At 60.9% G+C, this 19,867-nt stretch overlaps 1 protein-coding gene across 1 annotated transcript in view; it reads right to left on the bottom strand.

Annotated features, from left to right (window-relative positions):
• LOC119112236 (uncharacterized) overlaps positions 1 to 11,770 on the bottom strand; it is a 62,501-nt gene extending 50,731 nt beyond the window's left edge. Inside the window, exons 1-2 of the mRNA XM_037236334.1 lie at positions 11,743 to 11,770; positions 3,720 to 3,903 (exon numbers count right to left, since the gene is read on the bottom strand). Of these exons, the coding sequence (XP_037092229.1) occupies positions 3,720 to 3,816 (97 nt within the window). The 5' untranslated portion in view covers positions 3,817 to 3,903; positions 11,743 to 11,770. The remainder of the gene's footprint in view (positions 1 to 3,719; positions 3,904 to 11,742) is intronic.
• Between the last annotated feature and the right edge of the window lie 8,097 nt (positions 11,771 to 19,867).

Raw genomic sequence — 19,867 nt, 5'->3', positions numbered from 1 at the left:
ATGTTTGACTCCCCACCTACCCATCACCTTTCAGTTCGGGATCTTGTGAGTATATTGTACACCACGTGAACCACCGCATCAGATGTGGTGTTCAGGGGTGTGATGTGATCGGGCACCCGGGATGTGAGCCGATTTTGCTCACATCCCGGCTGCCCGATGGCCCATCAGCACCAACAGGGGTGCAGCAGTCGCTGGCGCTCCACAAAAGGGTGTGAACAAGTGCGGCATGTTCCTTGTAAAAAAGCAAACAACAGAACACCACATCTGCACAAATTCCCGAGCATGTCATTGTTCCGCAGAAATGTCAGCGAAAGTCGTAAGCTCACACAGGGTTAGCTGAAGACAGCTCCATTGTGTCAGTGGGTGTGTTTCATGTCCCCTGCCCTATATCCCCTGCCCCATGTCCCCTGCCCCATGCCTCTTCCCATGGCGATCGCTACAGGACACACCAGTCAGCTTCAGCCGAACAGAAGTAAATATTCCCACAGCTAAAGTGAATGCAAACCTTGGTCTGTCGGTGCCCTGGCCCGCGGCCAGCGTCGGACCCGGCCGCACGAGCTGGGCTGCCCCCGCTACCAGTGTCGGCCAGCGTCGGATCCGGCCGCACGAGCTGGGCAGTGTCCCCGGCCCTACCGCACCAGGCGCCCGCTGCCGGTGTCGGCCAGCGTCGGACCCAGCCGCACGAGCTGGGCAGTGTCCCCGGCCCCTCCGTACCGGGCCATCCCGCTCAGCCCCGCAGCTGGTGGCTAATCGCTCACCCTATCTCTGCAGCCAGACCACACCGGGCCATCGCGCCCGGCGCGATAGCAGACTGTAAATGAAAGCACTTCCCACTAAGCCAGCTGAATATGATAAGAAAACTTCATAGGATAACGAAACTTTCGAAAGGGTGATTTTTACGACGCGGAGAAATTACGTTAACGCTGATGAATTTGATTGGAAACGGCAAGTTTACAGGTGCTTGCTCACCAACCCTCCTAAAATATTCGCAATCCTCGCCCCACTCAAGAGCCGTGGCGCACAAAGCTCCCGATGATGTGAACGCTCCAAATCTCCCAGAGATGCAGCCGTTGCTCTCGCACTCGCAGTTCATCCATTCGCTGCTCCCAGAGCCGATCATCAGCCCGTGATTTACGACACGTCAGACATGAGCCGTGCCGCCGACCTTGCAGCGCCCAGATCCTCCGCTCCGGGCCACCCCGGCCGGCGTGGTGCGGCGTCTGCCGATCTCGCAGCGCCCAGAGCCTCCGCTCCGGGCCATCCCGGCCGGCGTGGTGCGACGCCTGCCGATCTCGCAGCGCCCAGAACCTCCGTCCGCTCCAGGCCGCCACGGCCGGCGTGGTGCGGCGTCTGCCGCGCACTGCACGCCGGGGCGGGCGTCCGGTCCGGCCCGGCCCGGTTCGGCTCGCAGCCCGCGGGAGCCGGGCAGGCGGCAGCGCCGATAAGCATGGCGATGACGCCAACGCAGTCCGTGCACCCCGCGTCGTAACATGACCGAACCCCCGGCACGCAAAAACACAGCTGCTACGACAAATTTACATATAGAGCTGATGGCACTCCGTCCTACGTCTGAAGAGTGTGGAGCGAGTCTGGATAGTGGCGGGCCCCGCCGCAGCAAGCCGGAGCCAAAGCCCCCATCTGGGTCGACTTTTCGCCGCCCGCGCCGGTCCGTAAGCCGCGTCTTAGGCGGCGCTTGGGGCGTCGAGCGGATGTTTTTGCCGGCGCCGCGGGGCTCCAGTATGAATTAATCAATCACGGCACGGCACGGCGGGCGCGGGGGCGGCCTCGTCTGGCGGGCGAGCCGGGCCAGCTATAGGGGCCGACGCCGCCCGCCCACAGGTGAGACGGCGCCGGTCCGGCGAGCTCAGCGCGCGGCGTCGCGCGCCGCGCCTGGCGCTCGCGCCGGTGACAACCCCCCCACGTCCCCCCCCCCCCGGCCGGTCCCGGCAGGGGGTGCCGGCAACTCGCCCGAGACGTAGCTGGAGCCACTGCCGACGGAACGTCATCCAGCACGCGGCTGGTGGGTGGCCGCAAGACAAGTAGGCGGCGGAGCGGGTATTGGGCAGCCGTCACGTTTGGCGTCGCGTGCCTCTCAGCGCCGATCACGGAACCGTACGTCCCGCGAGAGACGGCACAGGTCGCCAGAGGGAGTGCCCCCTCCCCGCCCCTGCCAGCCCAGGCTTCCTCCGTGGCTGGAGTCAAGTCAGCGCCGGGAACTCTGCTGCGCGAGAACCCAGGCTGAACACTCCACACAGCCGCTCCAGCGAGCAAGCACGTACGCACAGGACGGTAAAACGAGCGCTTTGGTGGCCGGGCGACAGCAGAGCATGTGTCTTCAGACGGCAGTCCGCATCGCAGTCGGCACCGCCGTCCGCACCGCAGTTCGCACCGCAGTCCGCGCCGCAGTCCGCACCGCAGTCCGCAGCCAAATGGAGAGCGTCCGAATATGGTAATCCCGGAGCCGAGCAGCGGTCCAATGATGAGGCCCGCCGGCTTCATCAGGGAGAGCACATCTCCATAAACGACCCCCGGTGTTGCATAGATCACAGCAAGATTGTGGAATTTGTGAGCAAAACAAAAACATTGATGTCACTCGGAGGTCGTCCAGGGAGCCATGATTTAGAAGGAGGTTTTGCAAAAATGGTAATAAACGAGTGTACGGCTCAAAAGTAGAGCCTGGTGAATAAGCGTAGCTTCTCGCCGAAGACACTCACGCGAAAACTAGAATTACTACAGCAATCGACTGTGGAGCTGCCCACCATACGACATAAACAACACAGAGACACACACACACACACACACACACACACACACACACACACACAACACAGACACACCACACACACACACACACCACCACACACACACACCACACACCACACACACACACACAGCCACACCCACACACCACACACACACACACACAACACAACCACACACACACTACCCTTCACACACACCACACACCACACACACCACCCACACCCACACACACCACACACACACACACCCCCCCACACACACACCACACACACACCACACACACACACCACACACACACACACACACACACAACACACACAACACACACACACACACACACACACACCTACACACACACACCACACACACACACACACACACACACACAACACACACACACACACACACACACACAACACACCCACACACACACACCCACACACACCAACACACACCCACACACACCCCACAACCACACACACACACACACACAAACACACACACACACACACACACACACACACACACACACACACACACACACACACACACCACACACACACACACACACACACACACACACACCACAACCACACACACAACACACACACACACACACACACACACACACGAGTAACGTCGACGAGTGACGCGTTCATTCAATGTCCGATGCTGCGTATCCCCGTCCCCGGTCCCCAAACCGCCATCCTCCAGTTTACTCCTGTCAGTTTCCATCTCGAAGCTGACGAGGCCATCCGCTGCAGCAGTCCGTCCGTCGGTCAGTTCGGCCCTGCTCACGCACCGCCGCCTCGTCCGGACCCCTGTTGCCCCCTTCCCCAGTACTCCCGAAGCTGACGAGGCCATCCGCCGCAGCAGTCCGTCCGTCGGTCAGTTCGGCCCCGCTCACGCACCGTCGCCTCGTCCGGACCCCTGTCGCCCCCTCCCCCGGTACTCACTCTCTGGCTTGAGCGCTTCGCTGAAGTCGCACCAGTCGCGCTCGGTGGGCAGCTCGGGCAGTCGCTCGGCGGCGCGTGTCGCCCGCTCCACGTTCATGCGGCGCAGCTCGGCCAGCCGGCAAAGGTACTGTTGGCGCACGGCCGCGTTGCGGATGTAGTCGGGCCGGCGCCTCTCCAGCGCCTCCTGCAGACAGCGTCACGGGCGCGTCACGGGCGGCGGCGGCGTAGCCCGCGGCGCGGCTAAGCCAGCGGCTCGGCGCAGTGAGACAACCCCGTCAAACTCGGCCCGCTGCTGCGGCAGCGCCCAGCTCATCCACGCGATGCTGACGCATGGCCGGAATCCATTTCCTTGGCTGTCATATACACTGCTCTGGCCGTGGTCAGTCCGGACGGCCTCCAGCGGAGACAGCTGGACCGGCCGCTGCGGGTCAGTAGTGAGCTGGGCTCGCCGTCTAACCGTCAGCTGATCCCGGAGCTCAGCGACAGCCACCTCATGGCAGGCTGACGATGCGCCGCTCCGCCGCCTTCGAGGTCCGGGCTCGGTCACGGGGCAGCTCAGCGCCACCCGAGGCGCCCAGTCATTAGTCACCAGCGCGTGTCCGCTGGACCAGGACATCAGCAATCAGCGGGCTCGGACTGAGCAGTCACGGTCACAGCGGGCCCGGGCTGAGCAGCCCCGGTCACAACGGACCCGGACTGAGCAGTCACATTCACAACAGGCCCGGACTGAGCAGTCAAGGTCACAACGGACACGGACTGAGCAGTCACAGTCACAACGGACCCGGACTGAGCAGTTACGGTCACAACGGACCCGGACTGAGCAGTCACAGTCACAGCGGACCCGGACAAAGCAGTCACGGTCACAACGGACCCTGACTGAGCAGTCACAGTCACGACAAACCCGGACTGAGCAGCCACGGTCGCAGCGGACTCAGTCCCGGTCTACGCCGGCCCGGGACCAGCTGACGGCGTCAGGAGGGTAGCTCTGTGACCCGGACTGAGCAATCACGGTCACAGTGGACCCAGACTGAGCAGTCACGGTCACAGCGGGCTCGCACAGAGTAGTCCCAGTCACAGTGGACCCGGACTGAGCAGTCCCGGTCGCAACGGACCCGGGCTGAACAGTCTCGGTCATAATGGACCCGCACTGAGCGGTGGACCCGGACTGAAAAGTCCCGGTCGCAACAAACCCGGACTGAACAGCCCCGGTCACAATGGACTCTGACTGAGCGGTGGACCCGGAATGAGCAGTCTCGGTTACAACGGGCCCCGACTGAGCAGTTACAGTCACAACGAACCCGGACTGAACATTCCCGGACACAATGGACCCGGACTAAGCGGTGGACCCGGACTGAGCAGTCCCGGTCACAACGGACCCCGACTGGGCAGTGAGTCACAACGGACTCGGACCGAGCAGTCGCAGTCACAGCGGACCCCGACTGAGCAGCCACGGTCGCAGCGGACTCAGTCCCGGTCTACGCCGGCCCGGGACCAGCTGACGGCGTCAGGAGGGTAGCTCTGTGACCCGGACTGAGCAGCCACGGTCGCAGCGCACTCAGTCCCGGTCCACGCCGGCCCGGGACCAGCTGACGGCGTCAGGAGGGCAGCTCTGTGACAATGTCTGAGCGGCTCGTCTACACACCCCAGCCGCGCACGGCAGCACTTGACGACAGAGCGATGCAGCAGCTTCAGGCCCACAGCGGAAAAATGGACGTCAGCCGGAAAAAAGCAACAGACACCACCACAACACACACGGACAGAGCACCTGTAGAGAACTCGGCACGGGACGCGGGACCTGCCGCCAAACTGCTTGGCCGCAAATCTCCTTACAGCAGCGATAGGAAGAGCCTCCCGAAAGCACAGGACCTGAATATCCCGGCTTATAATTCAGCCTTCGAACAAGTGGCAGATCTACACAAAACCTTTGTCAGCAGTGGAGCAGAAAATAACTGACCCCTATTTCTGGAAAGCCTCTTGCACTCAGCGATGTATTCTTTTGTCAAACCTGAACATAGTGCCCGGTGTGGTGTTAGTGTATAGCATCAGTGTGCTAGCAGATAAGTAGTATGGTACCAGTCCGCTCACTAACAGCTTGCTACAAAGCGGAAGTGTTAGCATGTAGTATATAACATGATCCTTTCGGCAAAAACCCGAAGGACTAACCGATAGATCAATGGACTTCCTGCGGTGAATTGTACAACGGGAAGGACCTTGGATCCACAACGGAGGAAACTTTATCAACATGCTGCACATTGGTTCTATCAGCATGCCGAGCATTCAAAAGGCTCTCCGAGAGCTGTCATCTCTGCTCCCGTGATGGAGTAGTTATTGCACGCTAGATATGCGCATATGCTAAATTTCAGAATGATAACTGGACCGTGCCGCGCATTTTTCGTGTCTGGCCGCTTCTTTTTCGCATTCCCTGCGGCTAGGTACCATTTTTGCCAACCAGAACATTGATAATTTCAGTTTTTCACCGGCTGGATTTGCATCAAATTTCGTTAGATGAGCGCTCTCTTCTAAATCTGTAAACCAGAGTGCACAGTGCAACACTGGTCTTGCCGCGTGGAAAGTGGCGCCAGTTGAATGCGCTCCTATCAGCCAAAGGAAGTCAAACTGGAAAAAAAACAAAAGGAGAGAAGAGTGCAATTTTTCGCGCTTGTCCAATATGGGACGGTCTTTTGCTAGGCCATGTGGGAAAACACGACGCTGTTGTAAAGGACGGCCAGACATGCTCCATGGGCTTAAAAACAGCACATCGATCAGACTGCCCGCTTGATAAGTTTGGCCGTCCGAAATTACTTTTTCGTCACTGATGCAGGCGGCTTCGCGTTTCCTCCATGGTACACCTTTTTGACAACCCTTCATTCTTCGCGTTGCTGAATTCCGGGGACATTCTGGCCTCAATAAGAGCCTATAAGATGGCCCCTATAGGCCGCTAGTAGGCTGCAAACGTGACGATATTACACCATTTTAGACCTAACACTCACGGCGCGGGTGATCCAATTAACAGGTTTAAACGACAATATCACCATGATCGTGCCTTTGTTGGGGGGGGGGGGGGGGGAGGGGACAAGCCATTAGAAATGTATACTTCTAACCGACGGCGGTATCAGATTGCTTGGCGAGTCGAGACAAGTGACGTTCCCCCTGCATGAAGCCGAGGACAGCCGAGGACAGAGTGCAGGAAATTGTGTGACGTCACGACCTAGCGAACGCTTACGCCTTAGGCAGGTCAGATATTTGCCGAATCCGAATTTCGCTTTCATCAGCCAATGTAAGCCTTTTATATCGCAGAAACGTGTTTCAGTAACGGACGAGTGCGCGCGAATCATTTTTAAATTGAAGTTTGCTGGCATTGACAGGCAATTCAGCCGACGAAGTTCCAAGGCCTTGTGACTGGCGGGGCCTGCAGTGCAAAGGGTGGGACAGTAGCGGAGGTTAAGCGGGGTTGCGAGAAGATCACAGCTTTACGGGATGATTGAGACCAGGTGGCCAGACAGCGGCTGGGAAGGTCCGGCAACGGCCGCACAACCAATTGGCAGATGTGTTGTGTGGATAAGAACACACCAGACGAGGAACATAGCCCGAACAACAATTCAAACAACAATTCGACAACAAATTCCATCCGTAATGATAAAACGATTGTAGCTTGTGCAGGTGCTATGGGGAAAGCTGTATACCCCATCGCTTATACCAATTCCCAGTTACAGGGATTCAGGAAGTGCAGCGATCTCACGGCGTGGCAACACCATATTCCACGCGTCCTAGAACAAGAACAGGGTAGGCTTATTTAAAGCACTGAGCCCTTTAAATGCTTCGCATTTGTGAGCCATTAGCACGTTTGGCAGGCACAGAATTCAACCGGTATGGTACCCCACGACTCGGAAAATGTGGACTGGCTGACTTTCAGACATTCAGTCCCAACGTGCCGCATCTACAACTTTAGAAATATTTAAGCGTGACAACTCCATCAGTCTGCGTTCTAGCTGAACCGAACGGTGGCAATGTGCACAAATAGTTCCAAAGCCTGGGCTCTGCCATGAAAGAAATGAGGGTTATGCAAACACATCTGGCGCCGACCGCTTTCCGAGTCATGCCCCACTAGTACCAAGCTATCACTCGGTGCACAATACAGTTTGATGTATGTATTGCCTGCCTGACTCAGCACTCAGATGGGTGCACCGACTCCCCGGCTGACTGTGGAGCCCGACATGCCTGCCCAAACGCCGACGTCTGGTCGAGACTCCGATCACGGGCCGACCCCTTCAAAGCATTCAATCAAAATGGATGACCCCGGGACGAGCATGCCCGCAACAGATCGACAACAGATCCGCCGATGGCGAGTCCGTGCGCCGGTCACGCCTCGCCCGGCCGCCGAGCTCGGTGGAGCCGGGCACCAGGGTGCGGCCCGAGGCGCCGGCCGCGGACGCCCGGCGGACGGCGGGGCTTGGGGCGGCGACGCGGCCGGGCGGGCCCACAGGCTCCGGCGCCCATCAATCACGACGGAAAAACGTCGTCCGGGAAGATTGCGGAGCGGCGTCGACAGGCCGCCCCGAGCCCAACTGCCACTGATCATTTGGAGCAGCACTCGGCCGGCCGATCATCAAACGAAGGCCAAAGCCGGACGGCCATCGGACCACGGCCACGGCCACGGCCGGACGGCCATCGGGCCACGGCCGGACGGCCATCGGACCACGACCTCGGCTGGATCACCGTCACACCACGGCCACGGCTGGACGGCCATCGGACCACGGCCACGGCCGGACGGCCATCGGGCCACGTCCTCGGCTGGATCACCGTCGCACCACGGCCGCGGCCGGCCGGTGATCCGTCCTCTGAGTATGGCCCGAGGCAGTGGCCAATACGGCAGCCGCACCACACCGCTGTTGGCAGGGCCGACCGTGCGACCCACAGTGAAGCAACCAGCCATGCGGTCACGTGTTGCAGTGTTCCTCGACTAGATCGTGTGTCCCGTTGACGGGGATGAAACTGAACGTGACGGGGCCATGCAATGGACTTGCATGTTGTGATGAACAACACTGCTTGACCAAGCTCACAAAACAAAAATAAAGCCACCCAGTGGTTCACACCACCTGAATAGTGGGGGCAAGTTCTCTGAAACAGGTGCCCGGGAAGGATAAGGTGCACAAAGAGTGACGAACGCCTTCTGAACGAGAAGGCCAAGTGAAATTGATGACAGGAAAGCTCACTGCCCTGACTAAAGCCAGGCCGCATGCCTGAAGCGACTCGCTCAACGGGCACTACATGGGAAAAAGCATAAATCAGCCAGCGCATGAAATATTACAAGAACAAGTAACGGTACACGCCCCTGTCAGCACCACACTCTCAGCCTGCTGACACGACAACAGACTCGTCCTGATCGCACCATCGCCCACATAGTCAAATATCACATATGCCGCAACGATGCCATTAGCTTCCTATCACGGGGCACATATCACATTACAGGCAGGAAAAAAATCACTGCTCTCTTCGACACAGCTCTGCCGCTAGGCATCAGCGTGCCGGCCGCGCCCGTGAAGCTGGCACCGCCGCCCGGTGCCGCCTGATCAGCATCTGGGCCGGCACCGGTCACCAGAGGGCATCGGTCATAATCAGGGGAGCCGGGCTCGACCCGCGGGACGGCCGGCGCTGCTCGCACTCGCCGCCGCTGGACGCCCTGGGCGCGAGCAGCGCCAGCCGACCGCGCATGGCAGCGGCGGAGAGCGCGGCTCACACATCGCCCGCATCGCAATAACGGCGGCAGAATCAACAGGCTGGGCTGCCGGCGGCGCCAGCCGACCGGCCCGACGGCCAGCGGGTGGGCGGCCGCCAGCGGTCACCAGCGGCCGCCGCCACCTGGCCGGCCGCCGTCGCCTGGCGCCGACAGTCGATTGGCGGCGCGCTAATCACGTGTCAGCGGCGCCGGCCCGGCCGCGGACACGGCGTCGCCGGCCCCGCGGCTAACGAGAGGCCAGTGGGGCGCGCCGCCGGCGGGGCCCGGCTGGCGGCGCCGCCCGCCGCCGGTCAAAATAGCCGCGTCGCCCGGCCACCCAGGCCGATGCGGTACTCACACAAGCCGCCGAGGCACTTACAGAATTGACTGCCGCGGCCGTCGCCGGTCGCGCGCTAAGAGGTGCCCTAATGAAATCACCGCCGGCCAAGCGGGCCTCTTAGATCGCGGCCGTCGGCGACGCCGGCCGAGCGCAGCCCGACGTCGCCGTCGACCCGTGACCAGCGGCGGAGCTGCTCAAAGCCGTCGCCGGACCGCGACCGTTCCGCCGCGGCCGGGGCCGGGGCCGGGGCCGGGGTCGGGCGCCGCGCTCGCCGCGCCGACGCCAGCGCCGCCCGGATGCAGGCGACACCTGCATCTGGTGAAGACGAGCGGGCGCGGCGGACGGATCCGATTGGAAGACTAACGAGCTCCCGCCAGCGACCACTAATGCCGGGTTGGTCGGCGGCGGGGCGAGTACGCGTCGGGGGCCCGCTGCAGCGAGCGGACACCGCGCCGGGGATCAGATAGAGATGACGGCTGTGACAGGCCGCGCCATCCACCACCTCCCAGATCGACGGCACAAATACGAATCAGACAACAAGCCCGTTTACAGAGCACCGACGGTGTCCACGATCGGTTCCACGGGGAGCCTTCACAGGCCCGTCTGCCCACTCCGACCCATCTGCCGCCCCCACCCGGGGCGCGGCTGAGAGGGCCAATACGGCCGGGCGGCGGAGCGTCCCCGAGGGGCGGCGGCCACCATTAATGGAGTCGCCGCCCGGCCGGCCCGATCAACATCGATCTCAATATCGGCCGCCGAGCCGGGGCCTGCCGGCGCACAAATTCGCGAGGCGATGCCATCGGGCGCCGACGGCCGACGACTGGACGTGACGCACCAACCTGCCGCCACCTCCAGTCGTCACAACAGTGGCCGGAGAGCGCGGCCGGGCCCGAGGCGCCGCCGCCGCTGCAGCTGATCCGAGGAGGATCTCCGCTGGAGCCGCCAGGCGGCAAGATCGGCCGCGGCCGTAACGGTGCCGCCCGCGGCACAGGCTCTCGGCTCCCAGCAGATGGCGATGTCAGGTAGACAACGTGCCCACCAGACAGCTGCTCCCAGCAGAGTGAGATTCCAGCAGCGACCGCTGCTCTCGGCAGGCAGGGGGCTCACAACGGACGGCGCCACTAGCACAGAAGGACCCCAGCGGACAGAGGCTCCCGAGAGACAGGGACCCCAGCACACAGCGGCTCACAACGCTCGCGGCAGCCAGAGGCCCTAGACAAGCAAGACCCCCGCATACAGCAGCTCCTAGCAGACAGAGGCTCCTACAGACAGACTCCCGCAGACACAGCCTCTCAACAGACGAGGCCCCTTGCGGACAGGGGCTCTCACCACACAGAGTCGCCCAACAGACAAAGTCCCACAGCAGACAGAGGTTCTCAGCAGACAGAGTCTCAGCGGCCCGGCTCGGGCAACAGCGGCGGAGCGCCAGGGGAGCGGAACTGACACCCTCGTATCGTGAATGAGATCGGTGCCGGCGGGGGAGGCGAGGCGACAGCGTGACTAACTCCGGCTGTCCCCGGGCGTCCGCGGCAGGAAATCAGTGCTCCGACCGCTCCCGAAGGACAGCACAAGCTGCCTCTGGCGGTGGCTTGCCCGGGAGATGTACACACGCACGGCCAAGCCGTGGCTGATGGTGACCGTGCCATTGATTGCGGGTTTCACCTGCTTTCGTGTGGTCTACATGTCTAACATGCCCTCGTTTGCTCTATTTATGGATAGTGTTCTGGTTCTCATAATACAAATGTGGAGTGTTTACAGTAATTTTGGGCTTGCAACCGGAAATTGGTAGGCGTGAGAAAACTTGTGACGGCGTGAAGTTAGATAGTGCCCCGCCCTCAGCGGTAACCGGGGGAGGGGGGGGGGAGGGAGGGGGAGGCACGTCAGGCCACCTCACTGTGACATCTGTGCCTACCCCGGCGCCACATTGGCGCCGGCCGCGCCGAACGACGGCGGCGAGGGAGCCTGACCTGGAGCGTGATGCACTCGGCGGCGGACGGCCGGCCGGCGCGGCGCCGCTGCGTCAGCGTGGCGCGCCGGCCCTCCTCGCATAGCTGTTCGTCGCGCTCGTGCTGGCACTCAGAGCCGCTGTCGGCCGCGGCGTCGGCGCTGGTGGCGCAACCCCGCTGCCGCAGCAGCTCCTGGCTGAGCCGGACGGCCGGCAGCACGCGGCGGCAGGCCGGCGCGCCCTCCGACTCAGAGCTGGACGCGCACAGCGGCTCGTTGCGCACCGCCAGGAAGTACGCGATGGAGCGGCGAGCGGTGGGCGGCGCCGGCGGGTGGTGGATCACCAGCGAGTCGTCAGAGTGCACCTGAGGACAGCCAGCGACGTCAGCCGCGTGCCCCCTCACGGCCGATATGAGCCAACAGCACATCCAAAACGAGAGCAGCTTAAATACAAGGGTGGCACAGCATACAGACCCTGATCGGACTGGCAGTGCTGTCACTATCGCTGTACAAAATGCGATTTCGATCCCTAAAACAGAAACAGCCATATTACGGCCATCACAGCACATCAAGGCACTGCATTATCAATTTTGAAATCCATATCATGCTAGGGTAAGCAGCGGTGTGTTAGCACTAACGTAATGTCATCATTACGCATCGGCTCAGTGACATTGCCTTTTTGCCGCCTCATACATCAACGCAGACGTGAGTCCCGGATGTGGAGTGTCTCAAAATCGTGCTGTGTAAGTTGCCAGGATTTTAAGTGTAAGCTGTTAGATCAGGACTTGTTCTTGCAGTATTACAAGACCATCCTACTACTGCTTCCCCGTTGAGCTAATACGGTAAAGGCAACTTTACGACACGCAAAAGGACTGAAAACCACGGGTCGAAACCAGGTCCAGACTTCGATGGCCGAGCATCGCGGCCACATGACACCAGCAGATCGTGGCCGAAGAGAAAATGGCCTAAGGAATAGACAAAGTAAAACTACAGACGGCCACGCCCTCCGGTGTGCCAACCCGGCATCCATCCGTGCCGGGGGGAGGGGGGAGGGGGCTTGTGCGGGCTGACGTCACGTCTCAGCAACCGGAGCGCAGATAAAGACGGGAAACAAACTGCGTAGTGATGGCGAATATGCCGGATAAAGCTCCCTAGCTGATCTCGACAATGTCTGAACCCTAGGTACGCTAATAACCGACCGGAAGACGGCCAGGGTCACCAGCCCCGAAACCGGTCTCAAGTGCAAGTCACTGCGGCCTAAACCGCGATATGTTGTACCAAAACTGCACCGGCGTGTCGCGCTGTCCACGGTGATAACCAATCCACCTAAAATATCAGCTTTGATGAAAAATGGCTTGACCACAGTTGCAGAAATAGTGAATCGTTGCGACTCCATCGCCTATGCCGACATCACCAACCTTGCGCAGCCTCACAGCCAGACGCTTTCTCAGGCAGATTATCGTACGTGAGTGTCTCACGAGCAGGCCTCCGCCTAACAAATTATCTTGGAAAGCTGACTTTCCAACGCGTTGATGAACGCTGCTGACAGCGGTCGCCGAGCGTCTGGCTCATTAGATTGATGTTCTGGCGTGATATACTTACAGTCTGGCACTTCTCACGACTGTTATCGCTTCGTAGGTTCCCAGCCGCCAAAGCATCCCACAGCTAATATGCCTGACTGGCCTACGCATTGAGGTAATACACGCATAACTGGCCTGTATGAGCAGTATGGCGATACAGATGCCGTGTCTATGCGCTGCGGTAATACACCTGCCGTGTCTGTGCGGTGTTGTAATACGGCTGCCATGTCTGTGCGGCGTGGCCATACGGCTGCCGCCTCCGTGCGGTGTGGTAATATGGCTGTCGTGTCTGTGCGGTGCCATAACGCTCGCACGCTGCTCCGCCGGCGCCGCGTGTGGGGCTGACCTGTCTGCGGATGGTGGCGGTGCGGCAGCGGTATGTGTCGGCCCCGAGGTGGGACCTGGGTGCCGACAGAGCGCAACTCCTCGCTCGACGAGTCGGTGCCGGCCGGTCGCGGCGAGGCCGGGCAGCTAGGGAACAGCTGGCAGAAGTCGGCGCGGCGCTGCGCCTCGCGCAGCTCGCCAACCCGCAGCGGCTCGTGCAGCAGGCGGGCGGCACGCGCTGCGTCCGGCGAGCGGGCCGGCCGCACCTCCGCCGGCTCCGAGCGGCTCCCTGTCGGCGTCTGGCTGTCGGAGCGCGTCCGGCTGTCGGAGCGCGTCCGGCCGTCCGACCGGCTGGACGAGGCCGCCGACGAGCCGCCATCTGCAACGACACGGAGGGTGTCAGTCATCAGCAGGAGCAGCACGCAGGCCGGCCCGGCGTCAGCAGGAGGACGCAGACATCGAGAGCGTCGGCGGGCGCGCTGGTACACAGCCGACTTCCCGTGGACGCGTGCCCGGCGTAGTGCTGACGGCAGGACTGGTTCATCGTCACAGCGGAACGACATGCGAGCCTGTTTTGCAGGTCTGGCGTGTGATCTATGAAAAAATAGACTACGCTGACGAGCGCGCACAATGGGACACCGGGGCGGCTAAAAACCTTCGCAATGTCGACGAAGCATCAAGCTGGCGGGGAACCTGCCAGAATCCTTCACACTGTGCGCGAGTCCTGCGGTTGAATGTCGAGGGCCAACGACGGCAGACCTGACAAACCCGTGGATTGGAGCCGATACATCTCTTCCAGGCAGCATTCTAGTGGCGGCCTGCCGCCTGATTCCCACGGGCAAATCATCGCTCGCGAAGGAGGGGGCGGGCGGGCCGGAGAGGAGACCACGCGGAGCCGGCCGCTGCTGACCAGCGGCCTCCGAACAATGCCTCACAGTCGCTGATGTAGAAGTCTGCCTGGGGAAGTCGCTATTCATGGCAATCGACGCAGCTATTTCCTTTGTTGTACGACAGCGGGCTTGGACGGATCCCGATACATCATTGATTGACTATTGCGTCCGCCCACGCATACTTTATGTTCCCGGCCGCCATTGTGAAATTACACAATTCCACGATAGATCTCGAAGTGACGCAGCGAGCTGAGGTGGCAATAACTCAGGAAACCACTCAGCCGTTTGCATTTGGATTTGATCCGACAGGAAATCATGCATGAGGTCAGCGCTCGCATCGGCAGTGTTCCCCAGCGCATATTGGGCCGCAAAATACGCTATTGTCGCGGTATTTTAAACACGCTCAGTGCTCACGGTCTCGATTCACGTGATGAGATAGAGCGATGAAGCCATCACAATCGCACTGATCGGAAATCGTAATTCGCCACTGAGAAATGGCTCTGGGAAAGGTTAACCAAACGATGTAATAATTGGTCCAAGCAACTTGCTTGGCAAACTGCCATTTCCGGTCATTTTGTCCACTTTGCGCACACAGGAAGATATCGCACGCCTTTGGGCACGGACGACCTCATGACAGACTTGCATCCCAGGTAGCCATGTGCCAACCCAAACCGAGACAATCAGCCAGCTTGAGCTGCACCCGCGCAGCCGCAGGCGAATCGACTCCGCGTTAACCTAACTGGCGAGGCCATCACAGGTAGCCATGTGCCAACCCGCACCAAGACAATCAGCCGGCTTGAGCTACACCTGCGCAGCTGCAGGCGAATCGACCCCGCGTTAACCTAACTGGCGAGGCAGATGAATAACCGAGTATGACACCATGAGTCAGACGCCAGGCGCACGCCACGCACGCCACAATCCGATTCACTCAGTGTCCAAGCACGACCTTCAGGCAAAGCAAATACATCTTGCAACCATCATATAACACGCTATTATATCAGGATGGTGATGGAACTAATTTCATGCATGCAGTTTCTGGAACACTTTTCGGGAAACAGAGCAGAGACGAAGGCGGCAATAGCAATGGCAAATCACCCGAATGTTTCAGGAGACTTCAGCCAGCCCCCCACCCCCACCCCCTCTACGGCAAAGCAGGTAGAATAAAATACATGTGTTTAATATAATAAAAGACGTGACCTCCCGCTTGCCAACAGACAACGGGTTGCATGTTAGGCACGTTGCTACCAAAGCAAAGCTGGCTGGCGCCCTCCTACCAAAGTGCCTTAGCAACCCCAGAAATCGTTTCGTCTTCCTCCTAGCGCCCCAAGAATTTTTTTCGGGGACACGGGAACCTGGCGTCGCGGTCCTAACACCATACTCTGCTGCGAGACACGTCAGGTCATCACACTCTGCTGCGAGACAGGTCAGGTCATCACACTCTGCTGCGAGACAGGTCAGGTCATCACACCTGCCCACATCCACCACTGATCCGCCCGCTCGTCAGCCGGCGGCCAGCACGACCGCACCCAGCACTCCCTGGGCTCTGGCGGTGACATACTGCACGTGCGACTGCCGGCCGGTGCAGCGGCGTACCTGGGGGCTTCCCGGAAAGTGGTCATGGCGACGGCTTACCTGCCGCTGCGGACGAATAACATGGCATTATGGCCGAGCCCGCTCGTAAATGCCGATCAGGGCTGTCACGACCGGCAGAAATATAGTGAACGGAGTGGCGCCAGGTCGGAGCGCGAACGGTAACGAGACGGCGCGCCACGACCCCGCTCCCAGCGGCGGCCGGCCAGACGGCGGCCCGCCCCGCCGGCCGCGGCCGGCACCCGTCCGCCTCACCGGCCGCCCTGGGCGCGTCAATCCAGCCCGCCTCCACGAGGGCGTGTCAGCCACGACGCCCGGTGCCGCCGCCGTCTAGACACTCAGTCCGTCAAACTTGTCAGACGCCGTGAGGATCACCAGCCTCGCCGGCCACCGGGGATGGAGGTCTTCTGTCGGGCTCAGCAGCCATGAGAGCCTGTGAGACCTTGCTCGCAGCCATGAGAGCCTGTGAGGCCCGGTCAGCCGTCGTGAGGCCCGTGAGACCGCGCCAGCCCACATGAGGCCGTGCGGCAGCCGAGTGAAAAGTCCCGTTGCCGATACGTCTTGGTTGCGTCCGGACAGGTGAGTGTCGATACCGCCCGATATAGCCCGAGGCATGGGAGGGCCTGGGAGGGCGGGGCCAGCTTCCGACGGAGCTGCTCACGGGGTCGACGGCCCCGGCGGAGCAGCCGCAAGGACACCAAACAGCAGGCGCGCCAACGCAGCCGACGCCCCGGCCGGCGGTGCGTGGGGCAGACGGCCGGATGTGGAGCCGGCGGGCCGCCGCGGCAGGGTACTAACGCAGTACGACATCTGGAAGCGCACTACGCGTCAACATAGCTCTTACATGGTCAGAGCGTTTTTTGGAGACGCCAAGGGCGAAAACAAGGCATCTGTTCCCAGCCTTCTTTAAACGTATCGTAAAGACGCTGTGCGCTGTCCGTTGACCATGCGTGCGCACACCAAGAACGCAAAAGCGTTGTTGGTGTGATGAATTGAGAGCTGAAGAGGTGAAGTGTGTGATATGGCTTCATGTCGGAGCACGATGGCGCGGACGGCGGGTCGCTCAAGCTCATAACGCAATTAGCGTGCTGCGGGAAACTAAAAAAAAGACACAACCGATGAGCTGTGATGGCTGTTGCCAGATTGGATGGCAGACGAGCGGAGCAACAGGCGGAGCTGAGCAGTCTCAGAACTCATTATATCCGGCATGCATGTCGGAGCATGGTAAGCCGAATAATAACAGCGCGCGGACAACACCCGGCCACACCACTTCTCTAGATAGGTGTGACCTCCACCACGTCAATATTTATCCAACACACCGCGAAGATATCTGTCCATCTGGCAGGATGCCAAAGGCAGCCAGGGACCAGTTCGAAACGAGCACTGCGGGCCACGTGCCACCCCACGTAGACCAGGAACGCGATTCCACACCACGTGAACCACTGACATCATTAGCGCGGCCGTGTTGCTTGGCACGTCAAATGTCTCCGGAAATGAACAGCATTCCTCCGGGACCAGTTCAGGCTTATAAGATGTCAGGAAACAAATGGAAGGCGGGCGGGTGGAGCAGCATCGCCACATCGGCTCACACAACCGGCACGTGCGTTGCCGCCGGCGGTACCCCGCCCCGCCCCGGGAGGAGCATGACACCCTTCGACGCGTCATCAGGGGCGCAACAAGATCGTCTGATGGTGACACCTCCCAACTAAACTACGCCACATAACAAGCGCGCACTAAGGTTAAAATGAACAACACCTAGCCATCTACTAAATGAAATAAACCATCCGACTATTTGCTTTAAACCGACATTCGGTTGGCCTCATGCAACAGGCGTCCGACGTTCTCGTTTATCGGGTAGCCAGAACTACTCGGCGTCTCCTGCCCTGTGCAGGACCTGCCCATCGACGGCCTTCTCTACCTCCCCTCCCCTGACAGATGAGCCACGCCCCACCGAGCCGCCAGGTCGGCCAACTTTCTTCATCTTTGTTTATTAACCGGGCGACCGGCTCAACCCGGACAGGCTGCGATGGTGCCCGACTCGGGAAGATGACCGGCGCTAAGCGCTCACCCAAGTTTGACACGGGGCGCGCACCTCACCGTGCGGCCGCTAACTTTCGTCCGGCTTAGGCTGGCGGCGCATAACTCGGCCGAGCCGGAGATGAATCGGCCGCCGGTCAGGTGCACGGGTCGGGCTCGGCTGCACTGCCGGACAGCTACGCGGGTCGGGCTCGACTGCACTGCCGGTCAGCTACGCGGGTCGGGCTCGACTGCACTGCCAGTGAGGTGCACGGGTCGGGCCCGACCGCGCCGGCGGTCAGGTGCACGGGTCGGGCTCGACTGCACTGCCGGTCAGGTGCACGGGTCGGGCCCGACTGCACTGCCGGTCAGCTACGCGGGTCGGGCTCGACTGCACTGCCAGTGAGGTGCACGGGTCGGGTTCGACTGCACTGCCGGTCAGGTGTACGGGCCGGGCCCGACCGCACTGCCGGTCAGGTGTACGGGCCGGGCCCGACTGCACTGCCGGTCAGGTGCACTGGTCGGGTTCGACTGCACTGCCGGTCAGGTGTACGGGCCGGGCCCGACCGCATTGCCGGTCAGGTGTACGGGACGGGCCCGACCGCAGCTGCCCATCAGGTGTACGGGTCGGGTTCGACTGCACTGCCGGTCAGGTGTACGGGTCGAGTTCGACTGCGCTGCCGGTCAGGTGCACTGGTCGGGTTCGACTGCACTGCCGGACAGGTGCACTGGTCGGGCTCGACTGCACTGCCGGTCAGGTGTACGGGTCGGGCCCGACCGCACTGCCGGTCAGGTGTACGAGTCGAGTTCGACTGCACTGCCGGTCAGGTATACGGGTCGAGTTCGACTGCACTGCCGGTCAGGTGTACGGGTCGAGTTCGACTGCACTGCCCATCACGTGTACGGGTCGAGTTCGACTGCACTGCCCATCAGGTGTAAGGGTCGAGTTCGACCGCACTGCCCATCAGGTGAACGGGTCGAGTTCGACTGCACTGCCGGTCAGGTGTACGGGTCGAGTTCGACTGCACTGCCGGTCAGGTGTACGGTTCGAGTTCGACTGTACTGCCGGTCAGGTGTACGAGTCGAGTTCGACTGCACTGCCGGTCAGGTGTACGGGTCGGGCCCGACCGCACTGCCGGTCACCGGTCAGGTGAACGGGTCGAGTTCGACTGCACTACCGGTCAGGTGTACGGGTCGAGTTCGACTGCACTGCCGGTCAGTCGTCCGGGTCGAGTTCGATTGCACTGCCGGTCAGGTGTACGGGTCGAGTTCAACTGCACCGCCGGTCAGGTGTACGGGTCGAGTTCGACTGCACTGCCGGTCAGGTGTCCGGGTCGAGTTCGACGGCACTGCCGGTCAGGTGTACGGGTCGGGCCCGACCGCACTGCCGGTCAGGTGTCTGGGTCGAGTCCGACTGCACTGCCGGTTGGCAACTCCAATCGGTAGCTCCGAAGCAAACACCACGTTTAACCCCGGCAGACAATGACTTCTCCTGACGCGGCTTAATGGAGCCGTGAACTTACACCACAGGGGAGAGACAGGTTTGCTATGCAATGCCCAGAACCAGCAAAGTTAAAACTTTCCAGAGCGCTAATCGACAAGCAGATTCCCTACGCGACCGGGTATCAACAGAATCCTTACACACGAAGTTACTGCAGAAGTGTCCTTGAATCTAGCCCAAGCCTTGTCAGGCGCGAGAGGGTAACAGCCACTCCCACTGTCCCTTCCCACTTCCAACCCCACTCCGC

Source organism: Pollicipes pollicipes, unplaced genomic scaffold (assembly GCF_011947565.3).
Source record: "Pollicipes pollicipes isolate AB1234 unplaced genomic scaffold, Ppol_2.1 Scaffold_7261;HRSCAF=8764_pilon_pilon_pilon, whole genome shotgun sequence".
Lineage (NCBI taxonomy): Eukaryota > Metazoa > Arthropoda > Thecostraca > Pollicipedomorpha > Pollicipedidae > Pollicipes > Pollicipes pollicipes.
The sequence above is the reverse complement of the archived record's forward strand: the minus strand, read 5'-3'. Positions and strand labels throughout refer to the sequence as shown.